The sequence below is a fragment of the Oryzias melastigma genome, linkage group LG7 (assembly GCF_002922805.2).
Source record: "Oryzias melastigma strain HK-1 linkage group LG7, ASM292280v2, whole genome shotgun sequence".
NCBI lineage: Eukaryota > Metazoa > Chordata > Actinopteri > Beloniformes > Adrianichthyidae > Oryzias > Oryzias melastigma.
The window spans coordinates 13,981,412-14,007,576 of record NC_050518.1 but is presented as its reverse complement, the minus strand read 5'-3'; the positions used below and the strand labels follow the sequence as shown (position 1 = coordinate 14,007,576).

At 38.2% G+C, this 26,165-nt stretch overlaps 1 protein-coding gene across 1 annotated transcript; it reads right to left on the bottom strand.

The window, feature by feature from the left end:
- Positions 1–1,372: 1,372 nt before the first annotated feature.
- Positions 1,373–17,770, bottom strand: LOC112159684 (dysbindin). Its single transcript, XM_024293919.2, has 4 exons — positions 16,721–17,770; positions 8,528–8,677; positions 8,213–8,356; positions 1,373–5,262 (listed from the first exon to the last, which is right to left on the bottom strand). The coding sequence occupies exons 1-4, from the start codon at positions 16,764–16,766 to the stop codon at positions 4,958–4,960; spliced, it is 645 nt and encodes a 214-aa protein (XP_024149687.1). The 5' UTR covers positions 16,767–17,770; the 3' UTR covers positions 1,373–4,957.
- Between the last annotated feature and the right edge of the window lie 8,395 nt (positions 17,771–26,165).

The following is a 26,165-nucleotide window of genomic DNA, read 5'->3' as shown; positions in this document are numbered from 1 at the left end:
ACATCTGTTCCTCCACTCCCACAAAGTACTCAAAAAAGAAAAAGGTGCAAGCAAACAAATTCTTTATTTCTATTTTTTCTCGAATGTCTCAAACAAGACCAATTTAAAATAACAGTCAAAAGTTTATGAAAATAGTTAGCCTTGATTTTTTTTTTAATATACTTCAGAACTTTTAAATATTAACCAGTTATTAGGAAAACCAACTAAAATAATAATTTATAATTTATTCAAAAACCATCCATCTATTTTATAAACCATTTTGCCCCTTTTGGGGTCATGAAGCCTATCCTGGCCACTTCTGGACAAAGGTAGTGTTCACCCTGGATAGGTCACCTGTGACTGGGCCTCAATCACACACCCATAGACGCTTGCATTCACACCGAGGGGCAATTTAGAGTAACCAATTAACCTATGAAGCCTAATTTTTGGAGGAAGCCGGGGACCTTGGAGTAAACCCACACACGCACAGAGGGAACTTGCAAACTCTACACAAAAAGGTGAGGACCACTGAGATGAGGAGCTATGTGCTACTTGTACTATGCTGATCATCTTTCACATAACTTAAGTTTTTTCATCTTTCAAAGAAGAAAGTCACCAGTTATGACAACATAACAGATGTTTTGTTAATTTTTCTTATGACTAAAGTTTAGTTTTTATGGTCAGCTAACATGCTGTGGCCCTATCAAGGAAAAGGCAGACAAATGTGAGTGGAACCAAACTTGTAAAACGAGTGGAGCAGGAAACCTCAGAGCAGAGCAGAGCTGTGTTTGGTTTGAAAATGTAGTCAAATGGGATAACAAGTGTGTACACGTTAACAGTTTTTAAGACTGGGTTTAACTACCCTTTAACCTCAGCTGTGAGACCACCAGAAAAAAAAAAGCCTCAAGACCAGCAACTCATTCCACACATTCTTACTGTGCTGTGTGTATTCCAACTTTTGCGTTGATAAAGTTTTATGCAAATAAGTACATAAACATACTAAAAGTGTTCAGGAGCATTTATGGTTGTAGTGTTACACCTTTACACACTGACATGGATCTTAGACAGGCTGTTTGTAGTCATAATATCAGTACCTGTGAGTCATCCACTTTTCTCATAAATATTACACTTATAGCTTTCACCTTGAATTCCACATGATGGTAAGATCTGTTACCTGAAAGATTCAAAGTCATGTTAATAGGAGCCTATAGGCATGCATATTACAGATGATTGGAAATTCTTTATGTAAGAGAAGTAAAAAATAAAACCATTAATGCCTTGCCTCCAAATTCAGTCTAAAACTTGGATTCTGAAGTCCTAAACCCCCTTCACTCAGCACACCTGAACTCTGACTTCGGTGAGAGTGCTGACCTCTTGAAAGAAAGGCAGCCAGTTTGAAGCATTAATGTTTATTTTTAGGCATTTTTGCACCTTGAGCAAATATGTCAGACAACACTTGTCGTTTAACCTCTAGAGCTGCTACTTGTAAAGATGTCAGGTTCTAGCAAGAGGTTTTACTCGACTGGAAACAATAGAGGAGGTCATATAATATGTTTCTTATCAATGTCATCTTGACTTTTCAAAAATAGTTCATGGAACCAAGAACACCTGTTTTTATGCATTCAACCACCAACTGACTGAAAAACTCCAATGGAGAAGTTCATGTAAAGGGTCTTGCTTATAGGGGCACGATGGTGATGTTAATCCTCCTGGAAGAGATATTACTGAGATATTACTGTCTTACTGAGCTTAAAATGGCCTTTTGATTTACTTGCAGTTAGTCTTTCTCCTAGCTTTGATTCTATACTGTAACATTTTACAAACAAATGATGGACAAGACCAGCAAGTCTTCAGAGAAATGCTAAGAATCCAGTACCGACGATATTGTTTCCTTGAGAAAACTGTGATCAGTGAAAGTTAAAGTCCCATTTGTTGTTTGTTCTCTGCATTTGACACAAACCCTAAGGGAGTGGTGAGCAGCAGACACAGCTGTACTCTGTAAAAAAATTGATGGTTGTACCCCCAATCCAATCTCCTAATGTTGAGGGAGATACTTGGTTGCATTTTCAGAGTCTTTACTATGACTCCTCTATAAATTTGAACTCATGACCTTCCAGTCTCAGGGCGGACACTCTACCTCAAGGCCACCGAGCTGCGTTTAGTTCCACTCACCCTCCTACTAAAGTTTTAAACCTCAATTGTGAGAGTGTAGCCTCTTTTTTTATTGAGATAAAGTGTGTCATCGAGTTTCTCCCGATGTTCTACACTTGCCCAACCGGTTTTCTGGCTGTTATGTCTCTTCATGCTACAAGTATGAATTTGCATATTAACTTTAAGCTGTGCTGGCAGTCTCAAAGGTACAACCCTCGCAATTGTCTGCTAAGAACAGAGATCCGTGGCATACAAAAGTACGTTACCTACTTTTCACAAAATCTCAATGAAGTGGAAGAAAAAAAGGATTTCATTCCCTCAATATGACAGATTTCAATGTTCATTTCTATACTTATTCTGTTACATCCAAAACAAGAAAACTATTGGCAATTAAAATGGATAATTATGTGGCCAATTATTGAAATCAAACCACGTGTTTACCTGTTTAATGTCTGCATCTCTGAACAGGTATGTTGAGCCACACCTTGTGGGCAAACAGCTCTAATTGTCACGTGTTTGTCAAGTGCCATCTCTGCACGGCATATTTTAGTTTCTGTAGATCAAATCCTTATAGGAGGCTACTTCAGGCTAATCAACTGTTTTGGTCTTTGCCATTCTTGGATGTGTTTCGGCTCATTGTCACGTTGACCCATGACCAGCGACTTTTGGCGAAGCTCTCTGATTCTTGGCAGTACACCACATGTTTAGCAGAACACCATTTAAGTCTTGAGATTTAATGAAGATGCCCTGTGCCAGAGGCAGCAAAGCAGCCTTGGAACACAAATGAGCTTCCTCTATGTTTAACAGTAACAACATTGTTCTTTTCTTGTTGCTCTTCATTTTTTTCTTTCTTCTTTGCTTATAAAGCTGCTGTGTTTTAAAGATGACGTTCCCTCTGGTAAGCTCCACCTTTGTGTCCTCTGTCCATAGAACATTCTCCAGACGCTTCGTTGTCTGTTTATCCTCTTCCTGGACTAACTCTAACGGCATCTTAGTCAGACACTAATGTACTTGGAGATATTTAAAAAAACATTGTATCATTTGTCAACAGTTACCGGCTGCATTTCCATTGACTATTGACAAAAAAATAATGGAAACACAACAATTTCGGGAAAAAAAACTGGCATTTATCAAAAATAATCCAGTTTTGGGGTTTGGAGGAGGTTGTTTTTGAGGCAAATCAAAGTTGACACATTTTGCTAAACTGCAATGCAAACTCTTATTTTAAATTAAATGAGTCACATCACCAATAACCTGATACCACAATTAGCTGTGCAGTGCCACATAAGATCCCATAGGATCACACAGCTCATCAAAAGTTGAGCGTGTCATGTAGAATTGTTGGACCCACAGTTCCTGTGTAAAATCATCAGCCACGATTTCCCCAAATCACCTCATCCATAGCCGCTCTGACGTGTAAGGAGCTTGCCGCTCCATGACTTGAATAAGACGCCAACGTCTCCATTGATGGATGATGAGCGCTACTGCCTTGGCAGAAATCGGAATGTATCGGCTGTAAATCAAAATATTGTTCAGATGCGTTGCCACATTTTTGAATGATCTATCGTGTCGTTTTGTGTTCATTTGCATAATTCTGATTTAATGGAAATGGTGTAATTGCGAAACTGGGGTTTTTTGAGATTTCTATCATTTCAATAAAGTTTTGTACATTTGTGTAATGTAACTAAAGCTAAATACTCTCTAATTCATCAATTTTTCAATTTGCAGACCCAGTTCAGGGTGTCTTGTAAGTAAGGCGGCAACGGTTCAGAGGTAGAGTGGTCGACCTCTGATTGGAAGAGTGTTGGTTCAGTTCCTGTCTTACGTGCCTATGTGTCATAGTGTCCTTGGGCAAGACACTGAACCCACACTGCTCCTGGTTGTTAAAGATTGGCACCAGTGTTCTACAGCAGAGCTGCCATCAGTGTGTGTATGGGACTGTGAGTGTAAAGCGCTTTAGTCCTTCTAAGAAGTGCTATATAAGTATATATACCATTCACTATTTAGTATGTTTAAGTGCAAAGGAACATCAAGATGCTTAGAACTTTTTTTTTTGACATGCTCATTTTTAATTATCCTTTTTCCACTCTCTCCATCCTTTATATTTGACTTAATGCAAATGTAGACTCACGCGATGCTGATAATGATGCTGAAGAGCCTGATTTCATTTTTCGTAGTCTGATTTCATAGTTTTTTCAAGGGGCACCACCATTTCTTTCCAGATTCCAGATTTCATTATTTTACCTTCTTTAAATGATGTTGAACAAAAGTCTGGGTATTGATCCTTTTGATTCATGATCATTTTTCTTAGTTTCATGGTATATTTGCGACCTTTAAGGTGGTTTAGTCCCCCTCCAAAAATGCATTACATATACTTGTATTCTTATTAGATTCATCAGGACATCATGAAGTACATGTAACAAAACTGTACAAGTTTTTAGACACAGCAATAAATTCTAAGATGTGTGTTTTTTTTAGGAATTTGTTCAAACTTTTTTGTTATTTTTTTTTAATTCAGTGACTTACGCTCATTTTTGTGTTTCGTGTGATTTCCAAAGAAATGTGTGGAGCGAGGAGGAAGGTTTTCCCTCAGGCAAGAGAAGAAATAAAAGTGGAGCTGAACGTGTTGTTGCAGGTGAGCGGAATGATTCACATTGAGTGGTTTTTTTGGCATTGACTTTTGAATTGCCACATAGTTTTGTAAAGCTAACAGAAGAACAGGGCATGTTCGCACAGAAGATCACAGTGGGGCCCAATCATGCTGGAGTTTTTGGTCCATAAGAAAGAAATGTACACACAAAAGACAAAGAAAGATAATAGATAAAAGTCAGTCTCTCAGAGGGTCAGTTGGAAGACTTGTTTTCACCTCCTCTTCCTCCTCCTCCTCTGACTCCTCGTCCCTCAACTGAGGAACGGTGGTCAGCAACAGAGTGTCAGCATGCACTTCCTCGTCATCCGACTGGATGACAGGAGTGTCGGCTCCACCGGCGCTGGTGTCGCTGGAGCCGGACGATGTGGAAGAAATGCGTGATTGGGAGCTGCGGTAGATTTCGCTTTGTCGCTGCAGAGATGCACGCTCTCTGTAGACCACCTCTGCCTCCTCATCCTCTTCGTCTTCATCATCTTCATCCTCTGTAAGCAGAAGTCAGATAAAGAGAAGTGGGATATTTTGGTATTTTTAAGTTGGATGCTATTTGGGTTGCTTGATTTTAGCTCAATCAACATCAAATAGAAATTAGGAAATCATTTTTAAAAATGTCTAGATGGTGGAAAATATTTGATTTTTTTAATGACAATCAATCATTTTATTATTGCATGTAATTAAAAATCAAATGATATTACAAACTCAAAAAACAAAAAATATTGTATTATCCTAAAAAATCAAAATGAGTTAAATTAGAACAATTTACTTTGGTTTTTAAAAAGTAAAACGAATTTCTACACTGATTTATTTTTGTAAGAAAATCAAACAGTCTCATAATTCTTTCACAAAACTAAAAATCTTTACCTTTTAGCTGCCTTCTTTGAAGCTCGCACAACAAATTCTTCACCTTGTCTAATTACCCCCCAGTCAATATATGTTAAAAAACTCTAAGTGAATTTAGTTGACACAAACCGTTTAAGGATTTTTACCTCTCACAGCAGACAGCTGTGCCTACATGTTCCTTTAGCTATCACATTGTGCGAATAGCTTATTGGGTCATCCCATGAAAGAACCATTTGGTGATTTAAACACCCCAATCCTTCCCATGAGGCTTAGTGCCAATCAGGAATGTATGGGGCTCAAACTTTTAAAATCCACGACCCAACAAGTCTCAGGACAGACTCTTTTCTAGTGAGCCATACTCTTGAATTGTCAGCCATGAAACTTATTTTTCTCTGTTAATCCACTGCTCCATCCCAGTAGGAGATACAAGCCTGATAGAGGCGTGTTACATGAAGAATTTTGGAACAGAATCAACTTAATTGCCCTCTCTGGTGCAACTTAGGCTGATCACCTCCGGCAAGGAACGATCAAACAGAGCAAGTTTTGGGCAATTTTCCATCAACTCTTAACCTGAGACTTCATGAGAGTTTTTTTTTTTTTTCTGAAATGACGAAATCTTTCTTGAACAATTGTATTGATGTAGGTGCTGTCAGTCACCAGTAAATGATAAATCATTTTAGGGAGTAGCTTGTCATTTCAATGTGTAGAAATAATGTCTCCCTAAATGTTTTAACATTTTTGATTTTTTTGATTAATAACATTTTAAATCGTATTTTCAAAAGTAACAACAATCTTTAAAAAAATAAAAAAATGCAGATGATATTAATTATTGAAACCTATCTTTCCAGCTAAAAGTATTTCTGGTTTAACAAACAGGATAAAAGTTTGAACAAAAAGGATATTTTTAAAGTTCAACGGTGTATAATCTGGTTTATAATGTGAATATGTGTCAACATGTTCACTTGACACTGGATTAAATGCTACAGGATTATTCAGTCCTAAATCCAATTCTAAATCATAAAGTATTCAAACATTCAGTAATCAAAGAAACATAAACAACTGAGCTCTGGTGTTTAAGGGTTGAGTTTATCCTAGTACAGTACAAGATTTCTGAGAAAAAAAAAAGGTAAACCTCCAAATAAAGAGTGCGGAGATGAACTGGAGACACGCAAGGATATTCATCACATTTACTTTACCAATTTCAACCATTTTCCATTACACAAGAATTCACTCAAACGGCAATTCCCATAAAAACAACATAACTTACTCATATGTTTTATCAGAACTCACTTCCTTCTTGTTACTGGACTAAACTCAGCATGAAAAATTTCATCATAATGTGGGAAAAACCCTTCAATGCAATGATGTTTTGATCATTTGAGCTGAAAAGTGGTTTTAAAACTAAACTTGGTTATGACTTGCAGCAGTGGGAGTTTCTTAGGTGACAGAGCCTAAGTTAATGACAAGACCCATCATCACCTTCTATTGTTGCCTTGTTCCAAAAGTGGAGATACTGTCTGCTTGCCAAATTCAGGGCCACACCTGAAATATTTCCCTTCTTCTTGCCGAAGGTCACCAGCCCTTAATTACATGTTTGTGCGTCTCCTCAAAATGCTTTTATTCACTATGTTGTCAACAAAAGAGAAACACAACTCTGCGTATCTGGATTGTGCAGTCCTGTATAAAAAACAATTCAAAGGGATAAAAGCAACTGGTTTTAACAAAAGGAGAGAGGCAGACTGCAGCAAAACACGCTATCCTTTCTTTGATATACTTGAGAAACCAGTTTAGTGTTAAGCTGACTCTCAGGATTTGATCCTTCAATAAACCTAAGCTTTAACAACCAGCTTTTTCTGGATCACTTCTTGTGTAGAAGTGGATCATCTTTTCCGTTAATCAAATTCCAGATATTCCCTGCCGGTAATATCAATTTACTTCAATCTTACATGGATAAATTGTAGGAAAAAAATGAATTTTTTTTAGTTCTAAATCAATAAAGAATTGTGTTCTATAAATGTAAAAAATACAGAAGTTTTTTTTATTCTACAGTGAGAATAATCTCTCTGGATCAAATTTAGCTTGTTTGAGTTAAGCCACATTCATGTTGATGGATATTCTTGAACATAATTCCAAACATAGAACAGTAAATATGAAAAAAAGGTGATTTATGATGACAAATATTTTCAACAAGTAAAACGTGATGATGTGTGCTCTCATATATGTAATCTCATGCATTGTAATCAGCACAGTGAAAATGAAGCCTGACGTGACTAAAATTATGATGGGTGAGTAAAAGTATTGTTTAAAATCGTATTGGTCCACCCACCTGTCAATCTAAGAGTCACACACCCGTAAATATGCACTCAGAGTTGTATTGGATAGTAAATAAAACACAAAGAACCATCATAAAAAAGGATTAAAATAGATTTATATGTAATGGGTTTAAATTTAAAGTTTTATCTAAAATCATTTGAAACTGGCCTCTAGTGGTCTTTGGAGGAACTGCCAAATTTGTTGATTCTTGCTTTAGGTCTAATTCAGGAATGGAGGATGGAGGCTTGAAATAACTGTAAGCATTCATATGTGACCGTATACCTAGTCCGGGAGAGGCCAGCGGTCCTTCTTCTGATCCTGAGTTGAGGAACACATCTAGAGCCTCCTGATCAGAAATGTCCATCAAATCCATCTGCTCCAGAACATCAACGTTCACCTCCATGGATGAGATGCTCCCCATGGGGGCTGCAGTAAAACAGCATTTGCAACACAATCACACCCAGTTTAATTACCATCAACTACAAAGTAACAACTCATTTATCTGATGCTGTGCACTGTTTTAAAACCCACAAGATAAGAAAGTGTTTTTTCACACCTTTTGTGACAGCATTCTGTCAGAGACAGAGATAGACTCACGTTTCCTGCAGTCGATCTGCAGGTGTGTGGAGGGCAGGTAGTTTTCCACGTCATGTTGGTAGACTTCCTCGAAGAAGCGCTGCCTCTCCTTTAGCTTGAAATGCTGAGCAGTTTCTTTGTCGAGCACTCTCTGAGAGATGTCTGTCTCAGCTGAGCAGAAAATTAGCACAAAAAAAAAATAAAAAATTAAGTTGTGTCTTTTAAATACAGAAAATGTTTTATGAAACAGTATATTCCTTGGTGATGTAAGAGAGCTTTGACCTTTTCAACACTGCTTAAAGAAGGGATTCAGTTACACATAACTTTGCCTTTTTTTCCTTCTGTCTTTATGTCTGTGTTTTCTTTATCTTTCTTTAAACCCTTGAGTGAAAGAGCACTGACTTACTAAAGGATTAAAGGATAAAAAAGTTTGTTGTTGCCTGAAGCAGCTTCCCTGCGGTAACCTGACAACCGACATTTTAAAGTTGTGAGAATTTATGATTCCTAAAACAAGTTTGTTTATCCTCCATAGTGTTTGCTGAAGGGTTCAGTTGTGTGTTAATCATCTAGGTGTGTTTCAAGGGTCAGGTGTGAAAATAAAAAGAAGCTGATTTAAAAAAATACTCCAGTAAATCCCACTTCATGAACCTCCACTTAGTCACAAAATTCTTTAATATTTGTGAACTGCCCTAAAAACCTGGAAACAATTTAGTCTTTTTTTCTCTTATTCTGCTTTCCACAAAAAAGGTAAAAGCCTGACCTCCAGTGTTCACTATCATAACTGTTAGAAGAGGATATTTTTTCTACTCTACGTTTGCAAAAAACAACTTCAAATTTTCATTTTTGCTTCAATGTCAACGCTCCAGCATAGAAGTTTTGAATTTTTTTTTAAAATGAGGGTGCATCTGTCGCTGCAATAGGGTCTTCGTCAAACGCGAAATTCTGCCAAGTCGACAGGCTGTGGTTGTGCAATCATGTCTCATCCTTTTCAGCAAACAGCAGCTCTTTCCCTGAAGCTTCTCAAGCTGACACTCCAGTTCATGTCACCCTCGCTTTAGTGTGACGTGTGTCTATTTTAAACTCTTTTCATACATTAAACCTGTGTCGATGCATTCATGCTGAAGAGTATGTGCTCTGTATAACAAGCATGTGTTAAATGATGTATCCAACTTACACAGTCTAACTTTTTGCTGGCAGTTTTCATTTTTGTTGTTGTCACTCAACTGCAAAGTCATATCCAGTCTTCTTGGGTGTGCGTCCAGGTCCGTGGTCACCCACTAACAATCATTAAGGCTGCCATTCAAACTCACTCCAATGTATTTCAGCAGCTTCTATGATGTAAAATGTACTTTCTTATAATGTAAAACTAGTTCCCAGACATTCCTGTATGACTGCAGTCAATGAATACTATATGTTATTGACATGTTGCAACTTTGTTTCTTGTATAACTCCAGGTCTTTGAGTAGCATGAGCGAGATGTCTCTCTGTGAGATACTACACTCTCTGTGTATTCCTCAGAAGCACTGGCATCACCTCTTTCTTTAAGTATAGGATACAGCACATCGTCATTCAAGATAAGCCCCTTTTATTGTTTTGCCCCAGCAAGAAGTGCTGTCTGGTGAGACATCTCACTCATGCTAGAATACCAGGCTTACCCAAGTAACCCAAAGTTCTCAATCTTAGCATTATTTAATGTTTTACAATGAGATATGGAGACTCCAGTTTTGCCAGACAAGCGTGTCTCAAGCAACCACCAATAATCAGGAACTTCCCCTCTGATCATCTGAAACCCCAGAGGCTCATATCGGGAGAAGAGATGTCTAAGATATGAAACAGATACAATTACCACACAAATGTCTTGTCAGAGCCAAGAAGATAGTTACATTCCTGGTAGAGTAACCTCGCAAACCAACGGCGGCCTTACAACCACAACTGGTATAAGAAAGCATCATTTCTTCCACAGTCCATTAAAAGAGTCTGTATTTTGTGATTGGTTTACCCAACTCCTGAGTTCCGTTAATGTATATCCATAGAACATACAATGGACACAGTATCCCTATCATCAGATGAAGAGAACAAAACAGACAATGGGAGAGAAAGAGCCCATCACTTTTTGACATAAAAGGTGGGGTGGGATTCAAAGTAATCTGCAAACAGAGTACATGAGGGATGCACTGAGTGTGTGAATAAAGCCAGAAATAAAACTGCCTTCAATGACTAGCTTGTAAGAGGTCAACAACATTCATGGACTCAAAAGTACGGTGAGCCTCACTGCTAAGTCACATGGAACCACGGACCAATAAACAGGCAGAAGTCTGTCAGCCCTTTCATAAAATGTCAGATCAGAGGATGTTGTCTAGCCGGTTTTCCCTCAAATCTAACATGACATTTGGAGATGGCTGCTACTTTGATGGTTGAAAAGGCTTTATGTTTGTTCCTGAAAAAAAGACAAAACAGCATCTACCGAATGCAGAAATAGAACATTTTCCTTCTGGTAGCACCACACTTCAAACACCCTCCATAAGCTGTCATAAAGTAGTGGAGGGTGGCCTGGCACTCGGAATTGTGCTAACCACATTCTGAGGTAACCCCGTCATGTTCAGATTATACCACTTTTGGGGCAAAGTTCATGGAGTCTGTTGTTTAGGATATGGATGAAATATTGAATCCTCTGCTTGGGATGTGTCTCTGTCCAGTGAAAGCTGCCAAGAAAGTCACAAATTAGTTGAAAAATATTTGCCAGCCATTGCATAACAACCAGAATGTAGACGTCCTGGTCTGTCCACTGTATGCAATGTCCAGTCTCTAGAGCAGAGGTGTCCAAATCCAGGCCTCAAGGGCCAGCCTCCAGCTGGTTTTCTAGAAACCCTGTCTCACCTACTGTTGAATACCTAGACCAGGTGTGTTTAGCCAAGAAGGAGCTTCAGTGGCAGGTTGGTTGGAAACCATGAAGGACACTGGCCCTTGAGGCCTGGATTTGGACAAGAAAGAAGACGATCCCCCACATTCAAGCACACTCTGAATGTGAATGTGTGGTACTCTGAAGGAAAAAAGCCATGTCGGTCTACAGAATAAGGTCACAGGCTAACATGTTCAACTGACAGGACTGCAACCCACCTTGGCAGTTGATATATGCCATCGTTGTAGTATTGTTGGTTCTCATCGACATGTGATGTCTGACCAGTAACAGGAAGTCATGTTTTACAGCAAGAAAGTCAGCCAAAAATTCCAGATATTTAATGTGGATCTTCCAAAGATTCTTCTAGAAAGAACTGTCATAATAGCCAGTGTGCATGCCCCCCAACCAAAGAGGGTCACATACTGCTTTGATCAATTTCTGCAACAAAGTGGTGCCTAACGGGATCCGTTGCACCAGAAAGTTCTGACTGCCAAGGCAGGAGCACACCCACCACATGAAGATTCTCATGTACATGCAGCCTCGTCTGACTAGTCACAGACACAGCCTGAAGGTGACACATTTGCTCAAGCAAAAATATGCAAGACAAGTCCTTAATGGCTTCAACCTTTCTGCTGAAAAGTGTGCTGTGTGAGACACTGAGTACAGTTCTAGCCCTAAGAAGGCAATCTTTTCCCCCTGAGAGTTCACTTTTTCTTTGGGTTGAAGTTATTATAAACCCTACATAGACCAGGTGTTGAGTCAACACCTCTAAGATTTTGTGTCTTCTTTTTGCTTCTTCTTTGGAGAGTGCTTAAAGGAGCCACCTCAGTCTTAGCAGAAAAATTCTGCAAGAACATGTAAAAACAAAACAAACAAAAAAAAAACACAATTTTCATTGTAGTGGTTCTTTAAACACTTTGGTTCTAGTGTTGACACTTTTTTGACTACTATAACTTATCAACTATAATTCCGACGGATTCTAAAACAGAGAGAAAAGCGGTTTGATGCCATAATGCATCACTTTACGTTAGTACTGTTTTGCATATCAGTATGAAACCAATGAAGAATCAAAGAATCAAGAATCAGCTGAATTCCCATTGATCGCGTGAATAGTCGAAGAGTTATGCTGTAGGATGTCAAAGAGCCTATGTCATTTAGGTGTCGCCGGCGACATCTCCAGTGTTAAAGGGTTAGTACAAGCAAACCTCAGACATTTCCTGTGAGGAGGACACATTGGGACATGGAAACAGGTGTCCTAGAGATTGACAGACGTGAACTAATCTCCCTTACGCACTAAACGCAGCATGGCTGAGTGGTTGAGCATCTTAAATTTGGATTTTATGAGGTAACCATTTATTTTTCCTGTGTGCAGGATTGGATGAATCCCCTACATTTGGGAACCAATGAATACTAATATTTGGGAACCAATGAATACTTTGAATAAAGCCATACGACAGTATCTTCCGTAGGTCATATGTGCATGCAACTTACATAAACCTTGCTAATACTTCCCAATGCATTTACCACATGCACGACAATCACATATTACATTTTCAACGACATCCTTTAAGCCACAGGTGAAGTGCAAGACACACCTGTGCCCCCTTTAGCATGCACCAGCTCTTCTCTATGACCCGCCACTGGTCTGGACAACCCATACCAGTCAACTCTTGTATGGGTGCACATGACTAAGGCTTTAGATCTTTCCTAGATACATTCTTCTCTGCCTTCATCATCTGACACATACTTTGATCCAACAAGACATCAACACAGGAATGTTGTAATTTAGTCCTATTAGCTTAAACTCAAAAGATTTCAAACAGAAACTCGCAGAAGCTTTAGTCACCTCACTGACAACTTTCCGCGATCATTGTTGACTTATCATTTCTGCAGCAGTGGGAAGCTTGATCCAAATAAAGCCTTTACTAAAGGATGTAACTGCATAGACAAGGCTTGATGATGATGGGACTGCACAGCTTATGTAAAACCTTTGCCTGTAAGCCCTGTGAAGGTCTTGCTCTCTCCCTCTGCATGACTCTTTCTAGCCTTCGCTCTCTTTGTCTAGTAATCTAAAACTCATGCTGCATTACTCAAGATGACATGACCACTGGACACGCTGAGCCCACACGCAGGCTCAGCTGCATGTCCTCATTGCTTCTGCGTGGGTAAAAGACGTGTTTGTAGGAGACTGACTCAACAAGATAACCTCTGAGTTTCCCTCCTTCCTGCACAGTGGAATACTAAGGAGCTCCGTATGCAAATTGGTAAAGGCTGTGCTGCTAGCAGCTTCTGTGGGGGCATTCCACGGGAGAATTCCTAGCTTCTGACAAATGTTATCAGCCACCAGTGTTCTTCTCACGGCTGTTTAGCTAATCAAGTTCTCCTTTTCTCCTTACTTTAAATCATGACATTGGGTACAATAACGTGTACAGCAATAAATGGCTTAGAAAAAGACAAAGGCTTTGTCCAAATTCCTTCACTACTCACTATATAGTGTACTATTTAGTGCGCTTACCATTTAGTAGTGCTGTTGAAATCTACTATTCCAAAATCAAAAATTTCCCAGAAGTCTTTGCAAAAAACCAGTGTGCAACGATACTCACTACATAAGCAAATACAGACCACGATGCATTGCATTTTAACCATTTTTACAAAAAAAACAGTTTAGATGTAATTTTTTAACAACCTATACACATTTTCATCTACAGAACACAGTAGATTCATAAATAGACGTTGTGAAATGTTCATATTGATTAGATTTTCACTTTGTGAATTTGATGAATTTCCCCGCCGTTTTGGGGGAAAAATAGAAAAGTAAGTGGTGAGAATGGTGTCTGAATTACTTTTATGATACTGTTTTTTAAGTCAAGATCGTCATATGTTCCAATCACAGTTAAAGCTTTATTGTCTTAAAATGTTCTAATCAATTTATATGATGGATAAAAGAAAAAACTTACTAGGGTTGTGCCAATTAATCGACATCTATGTATTTAATTAACACTTGATTATTTTTCAAGAAATACAAGCAATCCGGAAAACTTAACCTGCACTGTTCAGTACCCAGGCGTTTATCTCTGACTCCCACTGGTAGAATCTGTGGCTAAAAATGTGCTGGATCGATTTTAGGTCAGTAAATCAGATCGGAAATGAACCAATATATACCATGAATCATATCAGAAACCCCAAGTTATGATATGAATCGAATCATTTTTAAAATGAATCTTTATATCCCTACTACTTATAGACAAACTTCAAAGTTTTGACTCTTTTTTTTAATCCTATTGTCACTTGAAATCAGAGCTTGTGCCTCTTACCCAGCCATGCTTGTGCTATCTCAGCCCTCACTCAACCATTATTACTTCAGAGCCACTCTTACATAATCCCACGATACTGCAAGTGCACACCCGTCAATACCTCTGTCTGCTCTTCTGTGCAGCATGACTTTCCTCTCTCGCTTGGTTGTTATTTATTGAAATACGTGCAAGATGTTTGCATCGACTGCGAGTGCTGTTAAGAAATGAGAATGGAGAGAAAGAGCGGATAAAACGAGGGTTATGCAACAAAATCCTGGCTCCTGTTGTTGCTTGTATTAAGTAAATGTAGAGTCACTGATCCGGGTTTTAGTGCATCTGCTTGGCTCAGATGAGCATCCCACTCTTTAAAGGCAGGACATTATGCATATTTGATGGTGTTGAACAGGTGTAAAGCCTTTCGTCTAGACTGCGGTTCTACACTTTGCTACACACGGATTTAATGATCTAAATTACTAAAATGAGAGGGAGTGGGGGTGGAAGTCCAAGTGCCAGGGATCACAATTTAGCAGAAGCACATGATTTTCCTGTTTTCTGCACAGTCCAGATCTTTGGTCTTTATGAATTCACTCATCCTTTAAAAAATTAAGCATTTCATTCAAGTGAATAGATATTTTAAATGGATACTTGTCCTTTTGGGTTGTTTGTGGGAATATTTTTATCTCATGCTGAAAGAAACAAATGTTCCCATTAATCCCTGAAGTCACATGCTTTGGCGGTTCACATGTTTCAAGTGGAAAGAAGTCCCATGACCCTCGTTCTGTTTTCAGTGAACAAAGATGTGAGATGTGTTCGAGTGCTTTAAGGCAAGTCTCCCCTCCCCAGAGGACTTGACTCGGGTGTGAAGGATCTCAGCAGTGGACAGCCGCATCATTTTAAGGAATTATTGCTACCGTTATTTTATTAAGCCAAATGCTCTTTTTCTGCTCGCCTTGTAGCCACAACAGTCCATCAAACATAAATCATTTATGAGTGAGATCACTGCACCACGATTGTCACCTCCCCCCAGCGTGCCTCCCCGCTCCCCCTCCCCTCTCTCACACTAAACCATAAAGGAAATAAATCAATACCGACCATTTATCATGTCTCGCCTCTTTCTACACCAACCAGCATCGCCAGCATGTTAGCCGACGTCATACTGCAGGGACCTGAAGGCTGGAGCGAAGGATCTGAACGCATTTCTTTGCTGGATCATGTTCACCATTTAGATGTTTTTGTTTTGCCTCTTTAGGTCCACGTGCTTTAGGTTAATCTCGTCACATCTGGGAGCTCCTGTAATCCTAAAGCTGGCTCTGCGACTGTATGATCAGATTTTTAGTAACATCCCCAAGGAGGTGTGAACAGAGATGACCTATAGATCCCCTTTTAGGCCAACCAAAACGGTTGTCTCTGTGTACATCAAGACTCGTACCACACACGGCGTTTCACTGAGGCAGCAGGTCGCAGTGGGAAACAGCAGCGTATTCTCCTGATACTTGATCAGCAGACCTGCGAGGTAATCTGTTTAGTCATAATGAAAGCAGCTCCAAATGTTTTTGCTCACATGGAGACCTTTTTCTTTCAGCTTTGTGAGTCTGAGTCTCAGCTGTATCAGCAGAGTTGGTTCATTTAGGGAGCTCAGGCTAATCTGCTGCAGCTCATATAGCCTGTGGCTGTGATTCTGGTTTTAGACAATGAGAACTTTGAATTGGGCTCCTAATGAGAGAGGAAGGAGGACGGATCAGCTGGATGTACTTTTACTTGAGTAAAAAAAAAAAAAAGCAGTGAAACAAATGGATTCAGTTTTTACATAACAGCCATCTCCCTGTGAGCTAAATTCAACACAAGTCAGAGAGCAAATGCAAGTTGTAATAAAAAAAATCAGCATTTTTAAACAGTAACACGGGAAATATTAGCATCTGATTTATAGGACTGATCCATTTGGCCCGCAAACTAACATAAAGTTGTATGTTGTTAGATGAACTCTCAGTTTTCAGCTCCTGACTTACACTTTCAGCTACTTACATGCCAGACGTTTGTTGTGGTTCGTCGACCCGGCAGACGACATCATCCAGTGATGTGGTTCTGGTTGAAGATTGTTTACCTTGGACGGCGGGCTTGTTCTGTCCCCTCCTGTCAAGGCTCCAGGACAGGATGCTGGTGCGTGGAGTGAAGAGTCATCTAGTCATTGCATCTCTGCACTTTGAAGACCGGACTATCAAACGTATTGCTCCCTCCCGTGACCCTTCCTCTTATCCCTCCCGTCTTTCGTCTCCTCTGCCTTTTTGCTGTGTTTGCTGACTCTCCCCCCCTCAACCTCTTCTCTGATTTGCTGTTTCTTTTTTTTTTGTCGAGGCTTTCCCTCTCGCTGCTTCACACTCTCATCTCGCCCGGCTCTCTGTGTCTCACAAACAGACACATACACACACTTTCTCCTGCTCTGTCAGACTCACTAAGTAGGGTTATAAGGAGATGTTCAGCTTAGACCTCAGTGTGTGTGGTTGTATGTGTGTGTTGACGGGATTAATAGTCAATGGCAGTGTGGCATGTACCAACTGGGGACTGTGGGGGGTCAGCAGGACCAAGAATAGCTTTTAAATTGTATTGAGTGTAGCAGCTATTGTGCAATGGGTGTTTTTGCTGTAGCTATACCATGTTGTTTTCTTTATTAACTAATTTTATTTGAATAGAAAAGCTACACAGGAAAACTGTGATATAAAAGATGAAGCATTTTAGATTAACACAACAAATGTATGTGATTATGGCAAGAAAAATGTTACTGTGGCCAAACCGTGGGGGGTAGGAAGCTGTTAACAAGGAAATAAGTTAATTGTATATAAGAGGATATAAAAGCAGTGTAAGCAAAAAAAAAAAGCAAACATATAAATTTCAGAAGTAAAACAGAATGTTTAATTTAAAATGCCTTTCGGTAGTGAATTACTTTTCTTACTATTTTCACTCTTATTGTATAAAAAAATGAAGCCATGTTGTGAAATACCCAATGAACCCCCTCATGCCTTGTGTCGCTAATTTGCAACGTATACTGTTAATTCCAGCATCAACTTGAATGGAACATTTTTTTTTTAAAATAATTGTAAATAAATTCAGGCATGAGGGGGTTAACCCTTTGATGCTCACTGATTCAAGTATGCATCAAACTACTTTGGTTCGAAAATTACCTTAATTTAGGATCCACTTGAAAGCAAAAACAAAAAGTGATTTTTTTTTGTCATAGATGGAAATAAATTCAGGCATCAAGGGATTAAAAGTGATCATTTTTAGCATTTTAGCATTTTTTTGTCAGTAGTAAAAATAACTTTCGTTAAAAATCACAGCTTTGAGAAAGTTGTTTAAATTGTTTAGTGTAGGTTTTATAAAGTAATACTATTTATTTAAAAAATGAATTAAATCTACATGATTAACTGTACAGCTGTCATGAATTGCCCTCGGTTTGGCTTTGTTTGTGTGCCAACTTGTGTTGGTTGGCTGTGACTTCCTCCCCCTCTGGTTTCTCCCTGATACAGTCACAGCTGCCTGCAATCTCTAATTAGGTTTTTAGTATTTAATTAGGTGGGGTTTTTTTCAGTTTTCTGCATATGTGCTTTGTCACACTCAAGTTTTCAATAAATCTTTTTGGAAACTACTGCACTCTGCCTGAGTCTCATCTCTGGGTTGTCAGGTTGGACGACCAGTAGAAGCAGAAATGTTACAAATAAGAGAGGCACCGCCCAGAGTGAAATGGACACCATCTCTTCACATGAGACCAGATTTTCCCCAAAATGCGCTCCGATTGTTAACAAAGCCAACGCCGTCTGGCTAGTAGTGTTTAGGAAAGAAACTATGTCATAGTAGCTTGGACAGCCAATGGTAAACACAGTAGTTTACTCACTATAATACTACAGATGCTACTTAGATTTTTTTTACTACTATACCACATAACACTAAGTTAGATATTAGCAAATTAGGGAATCAATAACAGGAGCAACAGAAGCAAACGATCACTGGTTTATGCTCACCCAGAAATGACGTCACATCAGGAAGCTTTACAAACCAAAGGATCCAATTTATAAAAATAGTCTACTTTGATAATGTGCATACATGTTAAAAAAATAGCTACAGCACTGAAAAATCTCTACTTAAACTGTTGGTAACTTTTTACTATTTTTCCAGTGAAGACATCATTTTTCCCAATCTTCTCCTGTTCTGTCCCTGAAATGGACTAATTTACATGACTGAACAAGCAGAAACTTTTTTTATTTAAATGGAAACTAGCCTGGCAAGTTGTGAGACTGACATGAACTTCCAGAATTCATTCAATGATTATTTTCCAAAAATGTTAACAAGTTTTGAGTTTTAGTAAGTAACTCCTGCATAACATCTTTACTGTTCTGTTTTCTGTTCATAATCTTTGTAATCCGAATTTCTAGGCCCAGCCAGGGACCGTGGGAGGTCTGGTTTGGGAATCACAGGATTTCATCTCTGCTCTTTGCAGATGATGTTGTTTTGTTGGCTTCATCGAGCCAGGACCTCCAGCATGCATTGGGGAGGTTTAAGCCCAAATGTGTGAACCTGCTGGGATGAGGGTCAACACCGCTAATTCTGAGGTCATGGTCCTTGACCGGAGAAAGGTAGTTAACACGTTGTACACTTAACCTTTAGTCACAACTGCCGTTACGGTTGAAGAATTGACAAAATTAGAAGGCACACAGGTCACCCACAGGAAATATTAAAGTAGACCACTCATTGAACCCATAGATTGAACATTTTCATGCACATTTTTTCTACAGACAGGCTGCAAGCAACAGGTATAGGGACACACTTATGGTTGAAGTACGGATGAAGTAGGTGAGACGCAAATTGTACAGATTGTTCACTTTTCAAACCTCCAAAATCTGCAGACTGTGGAAGAGGACCATCAATGGTATTCCTGAAAAAAAGTGCACGTCTGTTTCACACTAGGGCTGGGTTAATAAAATCGATTAATTGATTTGAATCAATCTAAGCTTAATAGATCTATCATCAAAAAATATAAATCGATTTAGCACAGTAAGCTAAAGTCCGCTAGCTTAATGCTAACATTTAATGGAATTTCCCATAGGATGGCTAATGTTAATAGCCAGTCGACCTACACATACATTATTTACTAAATTAACATCTTTATAAACTCACAGGCATGACTTTTTTTTCAAACTCTTTTAAGGAAATATCTTTTAAAGTAAAATTTGTGGTCTAAAATCGTTTTATGCTCATTCTTTCTTCTTCTGGAACAAGGTGTAATGCTATAGCGCCATTGCCACCTAGTGGCCAAACTGAAACGTCCTCCAGGAGAAGTAGAACAATGTTTACAATGTAAATGATCTGAACATTTTTGTTAGAACTTCTCCTTTAGAGAATCCATCTAACTCTGTATGATATTAACAATCTCATTATTTCACTAATAAAATGTACAGTATGTGAACGGTATCAGAATAATATAAATATATTCAAAACATTGTATAGTAAGTAAAAGCCCTCAATGTAATTGTACGGTAATGTGCAGGTATAACTTTAAATAATTAGAAATATAGTATCATGTTTTAATGGTGGTTCCTTTATCTCTATAGCTGGATTTATACATGGTTATGACTGTAAGAAACAGTCCTGAACTCAGTCAGCATCGATCATCATAGGATCTAGCTTCCCATCAAATCTGTTTTTAACTGAGTATTTTCTCTTTGCTGAGTATCTTATGGTATATATCGAATATAAGGGTTAACAATGTTACTGTCCTGCAGAAAATGACAGGGTGCCATTAAGCTGCAGCCTGTGTGGACTCACAAAGTAGCAGCCTCCGACTGAAACCAAAGGTGTCGTTTTCAAAGTGAAAATGCAGTTCTCACTAATTCTAAAATAGCATTTTTCCCAAGTTCACAGCAACAACTACGGCTACTGTAAAGGAATTAAAGCACTGTGTCAGTGACTGTTCAACAAGCTGATTCATGAGGAAAAGTGATGTTCTCAGTTTTCCCATCAGTCATGGATTTGTTTTTGACAAAAATGACGTGCCTGGCGAGTTCTTATAAAGTGTTATAGGAGCTTTGGAAGTTTCTGAGACGCCTGCATTTTTTATGAGGTTTTAGTAACATGCCTTTGATTTAGTTTGAAGACTTATGTGACTCACAAATTTTTACGCAGTCACCTTGAGGTTCTCTATTACTTTTATAGGGATGTTTCATTCATTTCTCCGAATAGAAGCTGGTTGGAGAAGGCTTTTATTCAGCAACCTGATGACGCCTGATGATGCATTCTGTATCCATGCTGTTACTGAGCAGACTTTCACACTGAATGAATTTATCAAGCATTTAGATTTATTTAGAATAAAAAAGTTTTTTGCAGAATCATTTATTTGTGTTTCATACATTTATTATGTTCGCACTAATGAAAGTGTCGCCAACTCAAGGCTGTCTCGCAAGAAATATAGCAAAACAAATCGATTTTGTCTGGTGGGATTTTTGCTTTTGCAATTGAGCATCAAAAGCTCCAATTTAATAGACAATTTGGAGATTAACTTAAGGAAAACGCAACTGAGAATCATTCAAACCTATTAACATTCACAGAATTGCTGCACTGATGACCTAACAAAAGTTAAGAAAATCATTGCCCTTCATGAAAGTCTTTATTAATGATAACATTTAAGCTTGATGGCTTCTCAGGAGGTAATTTCATCAATTATTTAGCAGCAGCAGCAGCTGAGGGCTCCCTCTGCTCTTGATATTTATTCCACATTCTGAGTGTTTTTAGCTTCCATTTTTCCTGTTACTTTACATACTTATACATTTTATTTGAATTTTTACAAATTTTATGACTCTTGGATTACTTCTAAAACATTTTCTTTACAATACCTGAAAAGATTTGGGTTATTTATTTATTTTTACATTTAGACAAACGATAATAAAATGTAAAAATAAAAACTGCAAGTTTTTACTGAATTTTGACTTATGAAACAGCATTTTTACAGGTTAGAATCCTAAAAAAAAAACAGAGCAAAACAAGACAGAGTACTATTTTAAATCAGATTAATATATAAAAATAAAAACAAGTAAAGTCATTAATTTCATATACACGACAACTTAAAAATAGATGGCAAGTGGTACATTGGAATCATTCACTTTGTTGATCGTGTACATGTAATAGTCGAAACTAAATATGATGACAAAAATGGCATTGTGTGAATGTATGTTAAACCAATTTAAAAATGTAGATCCCACCATAGTATTCATTTGGGAAACTTTCTGCTCCATATTACAGTTTATGATCAATAAAAAGGATTTCTACAAATATTGTTCACTTTTAGTTGCATGAAGCTTTCCACAAGAGATGTAGCGCTCCAAAAGATCTTGTTTGCCCAGTTAATTTGCTTAAATTTCACAAAATCACTAAAACCGAGCAAACGTAAATACAATTTCAGCACATCTTACATTAAATTAAAACTAACTACTGTTGTAGTATTTTCTAACGTTGCTCCCTTTGCGTTTGCTCATAACTATGTCTGATCTGCAGGAAAATAAAGGTAAAAAAATATAAAACGAATCAGATAAAATGAATTAGACACCATTAAAAATATAAGGAAGTGACTGTTTGCACATAATTTCTAAAGAAAGTGACTATTTGTATGTAATTTTCTAAATACGTGCGGCCAGGGCTGAATTTTTTTTCTTGGCTGTACTTATTTTGAAAGCTGAAAATGCATGGCTTAATAGCAACACTAAAAATATTTACTGTGCTACTTGGTAACCGTTCCTGTTTTTACATTTGCCCCTCAAAATAACCCTTAAGACCACTACTCTAAAACTAAAACACTGAAAACCAGGATTTCAAGCAGGTAGTTGATCTGGGACACTCATAAATTTACATCTCTCCCCACCGTATAACTTGTGTCTGACTGCAACATTCATGTATGTATTTGTTTTTAAATCAATACTGTAATCTGGTAAGCTCATTTTAATGTTTTTCCTCCTGTTCTTTTCCCTTTTGTTTGTCTTTATGTTTTATACAATTTTTCTCATAATCTTGAAAAAAGAAACACTTAAAAGAACAAATCCTTTGATACAACAACTACATCTCCATCAGCGTTTGTGCTTGATTGCACTTAAAATAAGTGTAAATAACATCAGGTTAAATATAAACCATTAGAATAATATCTAATTTAATAAAAGGTTGATATTGTAAATAGAATCTATAATATTAGAGGATTACTTCCATGTGTATTTTGATTTGTGAACAATCTAAGAGAGGAAAACAAATAAAATCAGGTTGGACATTTATAAAATAAATATTGTAAAAATGTTAAATTACATTTGGTAGTTTTAAACGATGTTCAGCTGTCAGGTTTTCTTGTCTAGACAATAAAATGAAAGTAACTTTATAAGTCATTTGGAATGAACTTGGTAACTGAGCACACAAGCATGGAAGCTTGAATACATCATGGTTTTGCTGTTTTAAATGATTACATTTAATTAGAAATGCCTTAACTTAAAGTGAAAATTAATGAGTTACTATGATAAATTACTTTTTGCAATGAGTGATATATTACCACCGCTGGCAATACATTTGTTGTGAAAAGACACTTAAAGCAGGATTTAATGTAGATTAAATGTTGCTCGTGTTAAATAATTTAAAAAATTGTGTTTAAAAGTTATCCTTTAATGTATCTTTTGAAAAAAGAGCTAAATAGTGAAGTTCATTAAGGCACAGTATCTGCATATGAAAGTCATATAGGGAAAGGATGAAGGCCAATTGTGTTTTGTGTTTCTAAAGTAGTTTTATTGATGTTAGTATATAAATATTCAAAATATGTTGTGTAATAGAAGATATTACTCATGGTGGTAATGGTGGGGGTGTAAATTGGTGCTTATATTTATGGATTTTTTTATTTTATTTTATTTTATTTTATTTATGTATACCCTCCCTGGCATCCTTCTCTTTAATACGAGGCTTTGAAAAAGCACTTTACCTAAAAAAGGCTTTTGCTACCTGACCTCTGATGACCCCTGAACTTATGGAAATTCTTCCCAAACTGTTCAAGCAGTTGTATAGAAAATACACCATGAGTATTTTACTGTTTTTTTTTATTCTAATACTAAAAATGTTTTCACTTTTGCCACAAATAAATACAAAAAAGTTTTTTTTTTATTGTGATGTTTTCACACACAATTTATGACTCAATGCTGACATCTGGTGGTAAATATGAAGAACTGCAATGCAACTGCTCCAATCACTAAAATGACTACAGATAATTATTCAGGTAAAATCAAAGATAAATCACATTTTATATACATATAAATATATTTGAATATAAGTGAATGAGCTTAAAAAACGATTCGCCCATTTTATATACTTTTGAATCACTTCATTCATGTGAACCGAAGGGGATTTCCAGTCCCTGTTCAAAATCTTGTACGAGAGTGTGTGTAAGGGGGTGTGTATGCGTGTGTGTTGCGCCTTTTGCTCTTTCAGTTTTATCAGAGCTGCCTTCCTCTTTGAAACTGCGTCGTCTCAGTTTTTTGCAGCTCAGTCTCTGATGTGGTTTGTGAGTCATACTATGGTAAATATCCACATTTGCGCATACATAGCGGCATGCTCTCAGAGCCACAAACACATGTAATCGCTTTTTACACACACACATTATTCTTGGTCTGTAGATAGTACTTCCCTTCCACTCATGCAAAATTTTACTGAGAGCAGAAAGCTGTGAGGAAGTCGACGTAAACTGCCGGAGTTTCCCGGGAGAATGACTCGATTCAGATCAGCGACGACTCCACGATGTCTGAGCCAGACAGTCGAGTCAACGCTTTCGAACTTTATTAAAAATATCACATTGTGTTGTGTGGGGATATTCTAGGGGTCACCATGGCAACAGACACTGAAGTTCCACATGCATAAATGTGAACACCTGCCTACCTGTTCCAGCTTATGCCACGGAGCCTCCCTGTTTGACAGCATCTGCCTCCTCGGTGTGGCGACAGCAACTGGCGCCTTTGTTCTCAGAAAAGGGAGCGCACAGCTCTGTCAAGGTGTTAATTAGCTGTTGTGAGACCAAAAAGTTGTCAGCATTGTGCGTGCACATGTGAGATCCACTACCTTTTTTTTTGCATAGCAGATTTTCGTCTACCCCAGATGCTTCCACAAGGTTCTTTAACTCTCAAACGTACCAGATCAAAAGAGCTGCTGCGTTCTGTTTGTCTCCGCAGGAGATCTGACAGCTACAGTTTCTGTGTGCTTAGAAATTTCTGCATATTGTCAATTTGCTCTACATTTCAATCAGTTCAGTCTGAAATTTGAAGCAGCAGGACTAATATGACTTCATGGTGCGCGTTGCTCTTTTGAAGGAGCTGTGAATGTGTGTCCCTGTAAGACTCAAGTCTGGCTCACCCTGATGTTTTGCAATGTCAGTTTTGCGAGGGTGTGCAGTGTTTTTCAGTCTAAATGAGATCGGGTGACTCATGTGGAGAAAACTGGACTGGGTGACTGCTGGTTTCACTTTGACTTGCCTTGCCACTGATACAAGAAGAAACTAGTGTTTTCTTTCTTGTGGACTTTAGTCATTTCAAGATAGGAAGACAAAATAGACCTGAAAGCGTCTCTTCTTAATGGAAATACGAGACAAGTTTTGTGTTGTACAAGTAGGAGTAGGAAAACTTCATAAATTATCACATTGGTCGCTAACATAAAGCATATTTTGCTAATGTTCCACTTTCCTGTGTATCTTTTGAACATACCTTAACATAACCACTGTGACGTGAAAAAGTGTCGGGGTACAGTGTAAACGAAAACTTGAATGAATTTGTTGCCACATTTGTGTGTTATGCTACCTACACACGCAGGCATCTGATGTCCATTCAAGAACTCGGGTTCTTGAACGAGCTTTGGGCATAAGGTGTTCACACTGGACTACTGCTGAGGCGGCTTGGTGGAAAATGTCAAAGTGGTGCAGATCTGGTGAATCTTGCTCCAGGCTTTTTGTTTCACAGATCTAAATACTTGGGCCCGATCCGAATACTATCCCTTCTCACTCCCCCTTAGCCCTCCGCCTTTGTTTATCCCTCTGTGCTTGCTCCAAACTGAGGGTGGTAAAAAATATTTCCGACGTGAATTTCGTTCAGTGACGTCATCCAAATCACCGGTAAGCTAGCGTTAGCACGGAGCTTCCAGCGCTCGAATATACATTACAACAGCAGTCTTGTAAAATTTAAAAAGGTCACACTGTAACATAAAGTTATTACTTACGTTTAAATGTAAACATCTGTGGTTTAGAGCACACCAAAGTGAAGAAAAGCGCTTCGTAGCGCGGTGCGGTTTACTCTCGCGATAGCGGACTTTGGACCCCTCTGTTCGGAGTGTGTAGCGTAAAAAATAATAATTCCGGACACAACTTTGACTTCAACTGCCACTTCAAATCAAGGGGGAGGGCTAAGGGGAAGTGAGAAGGGGA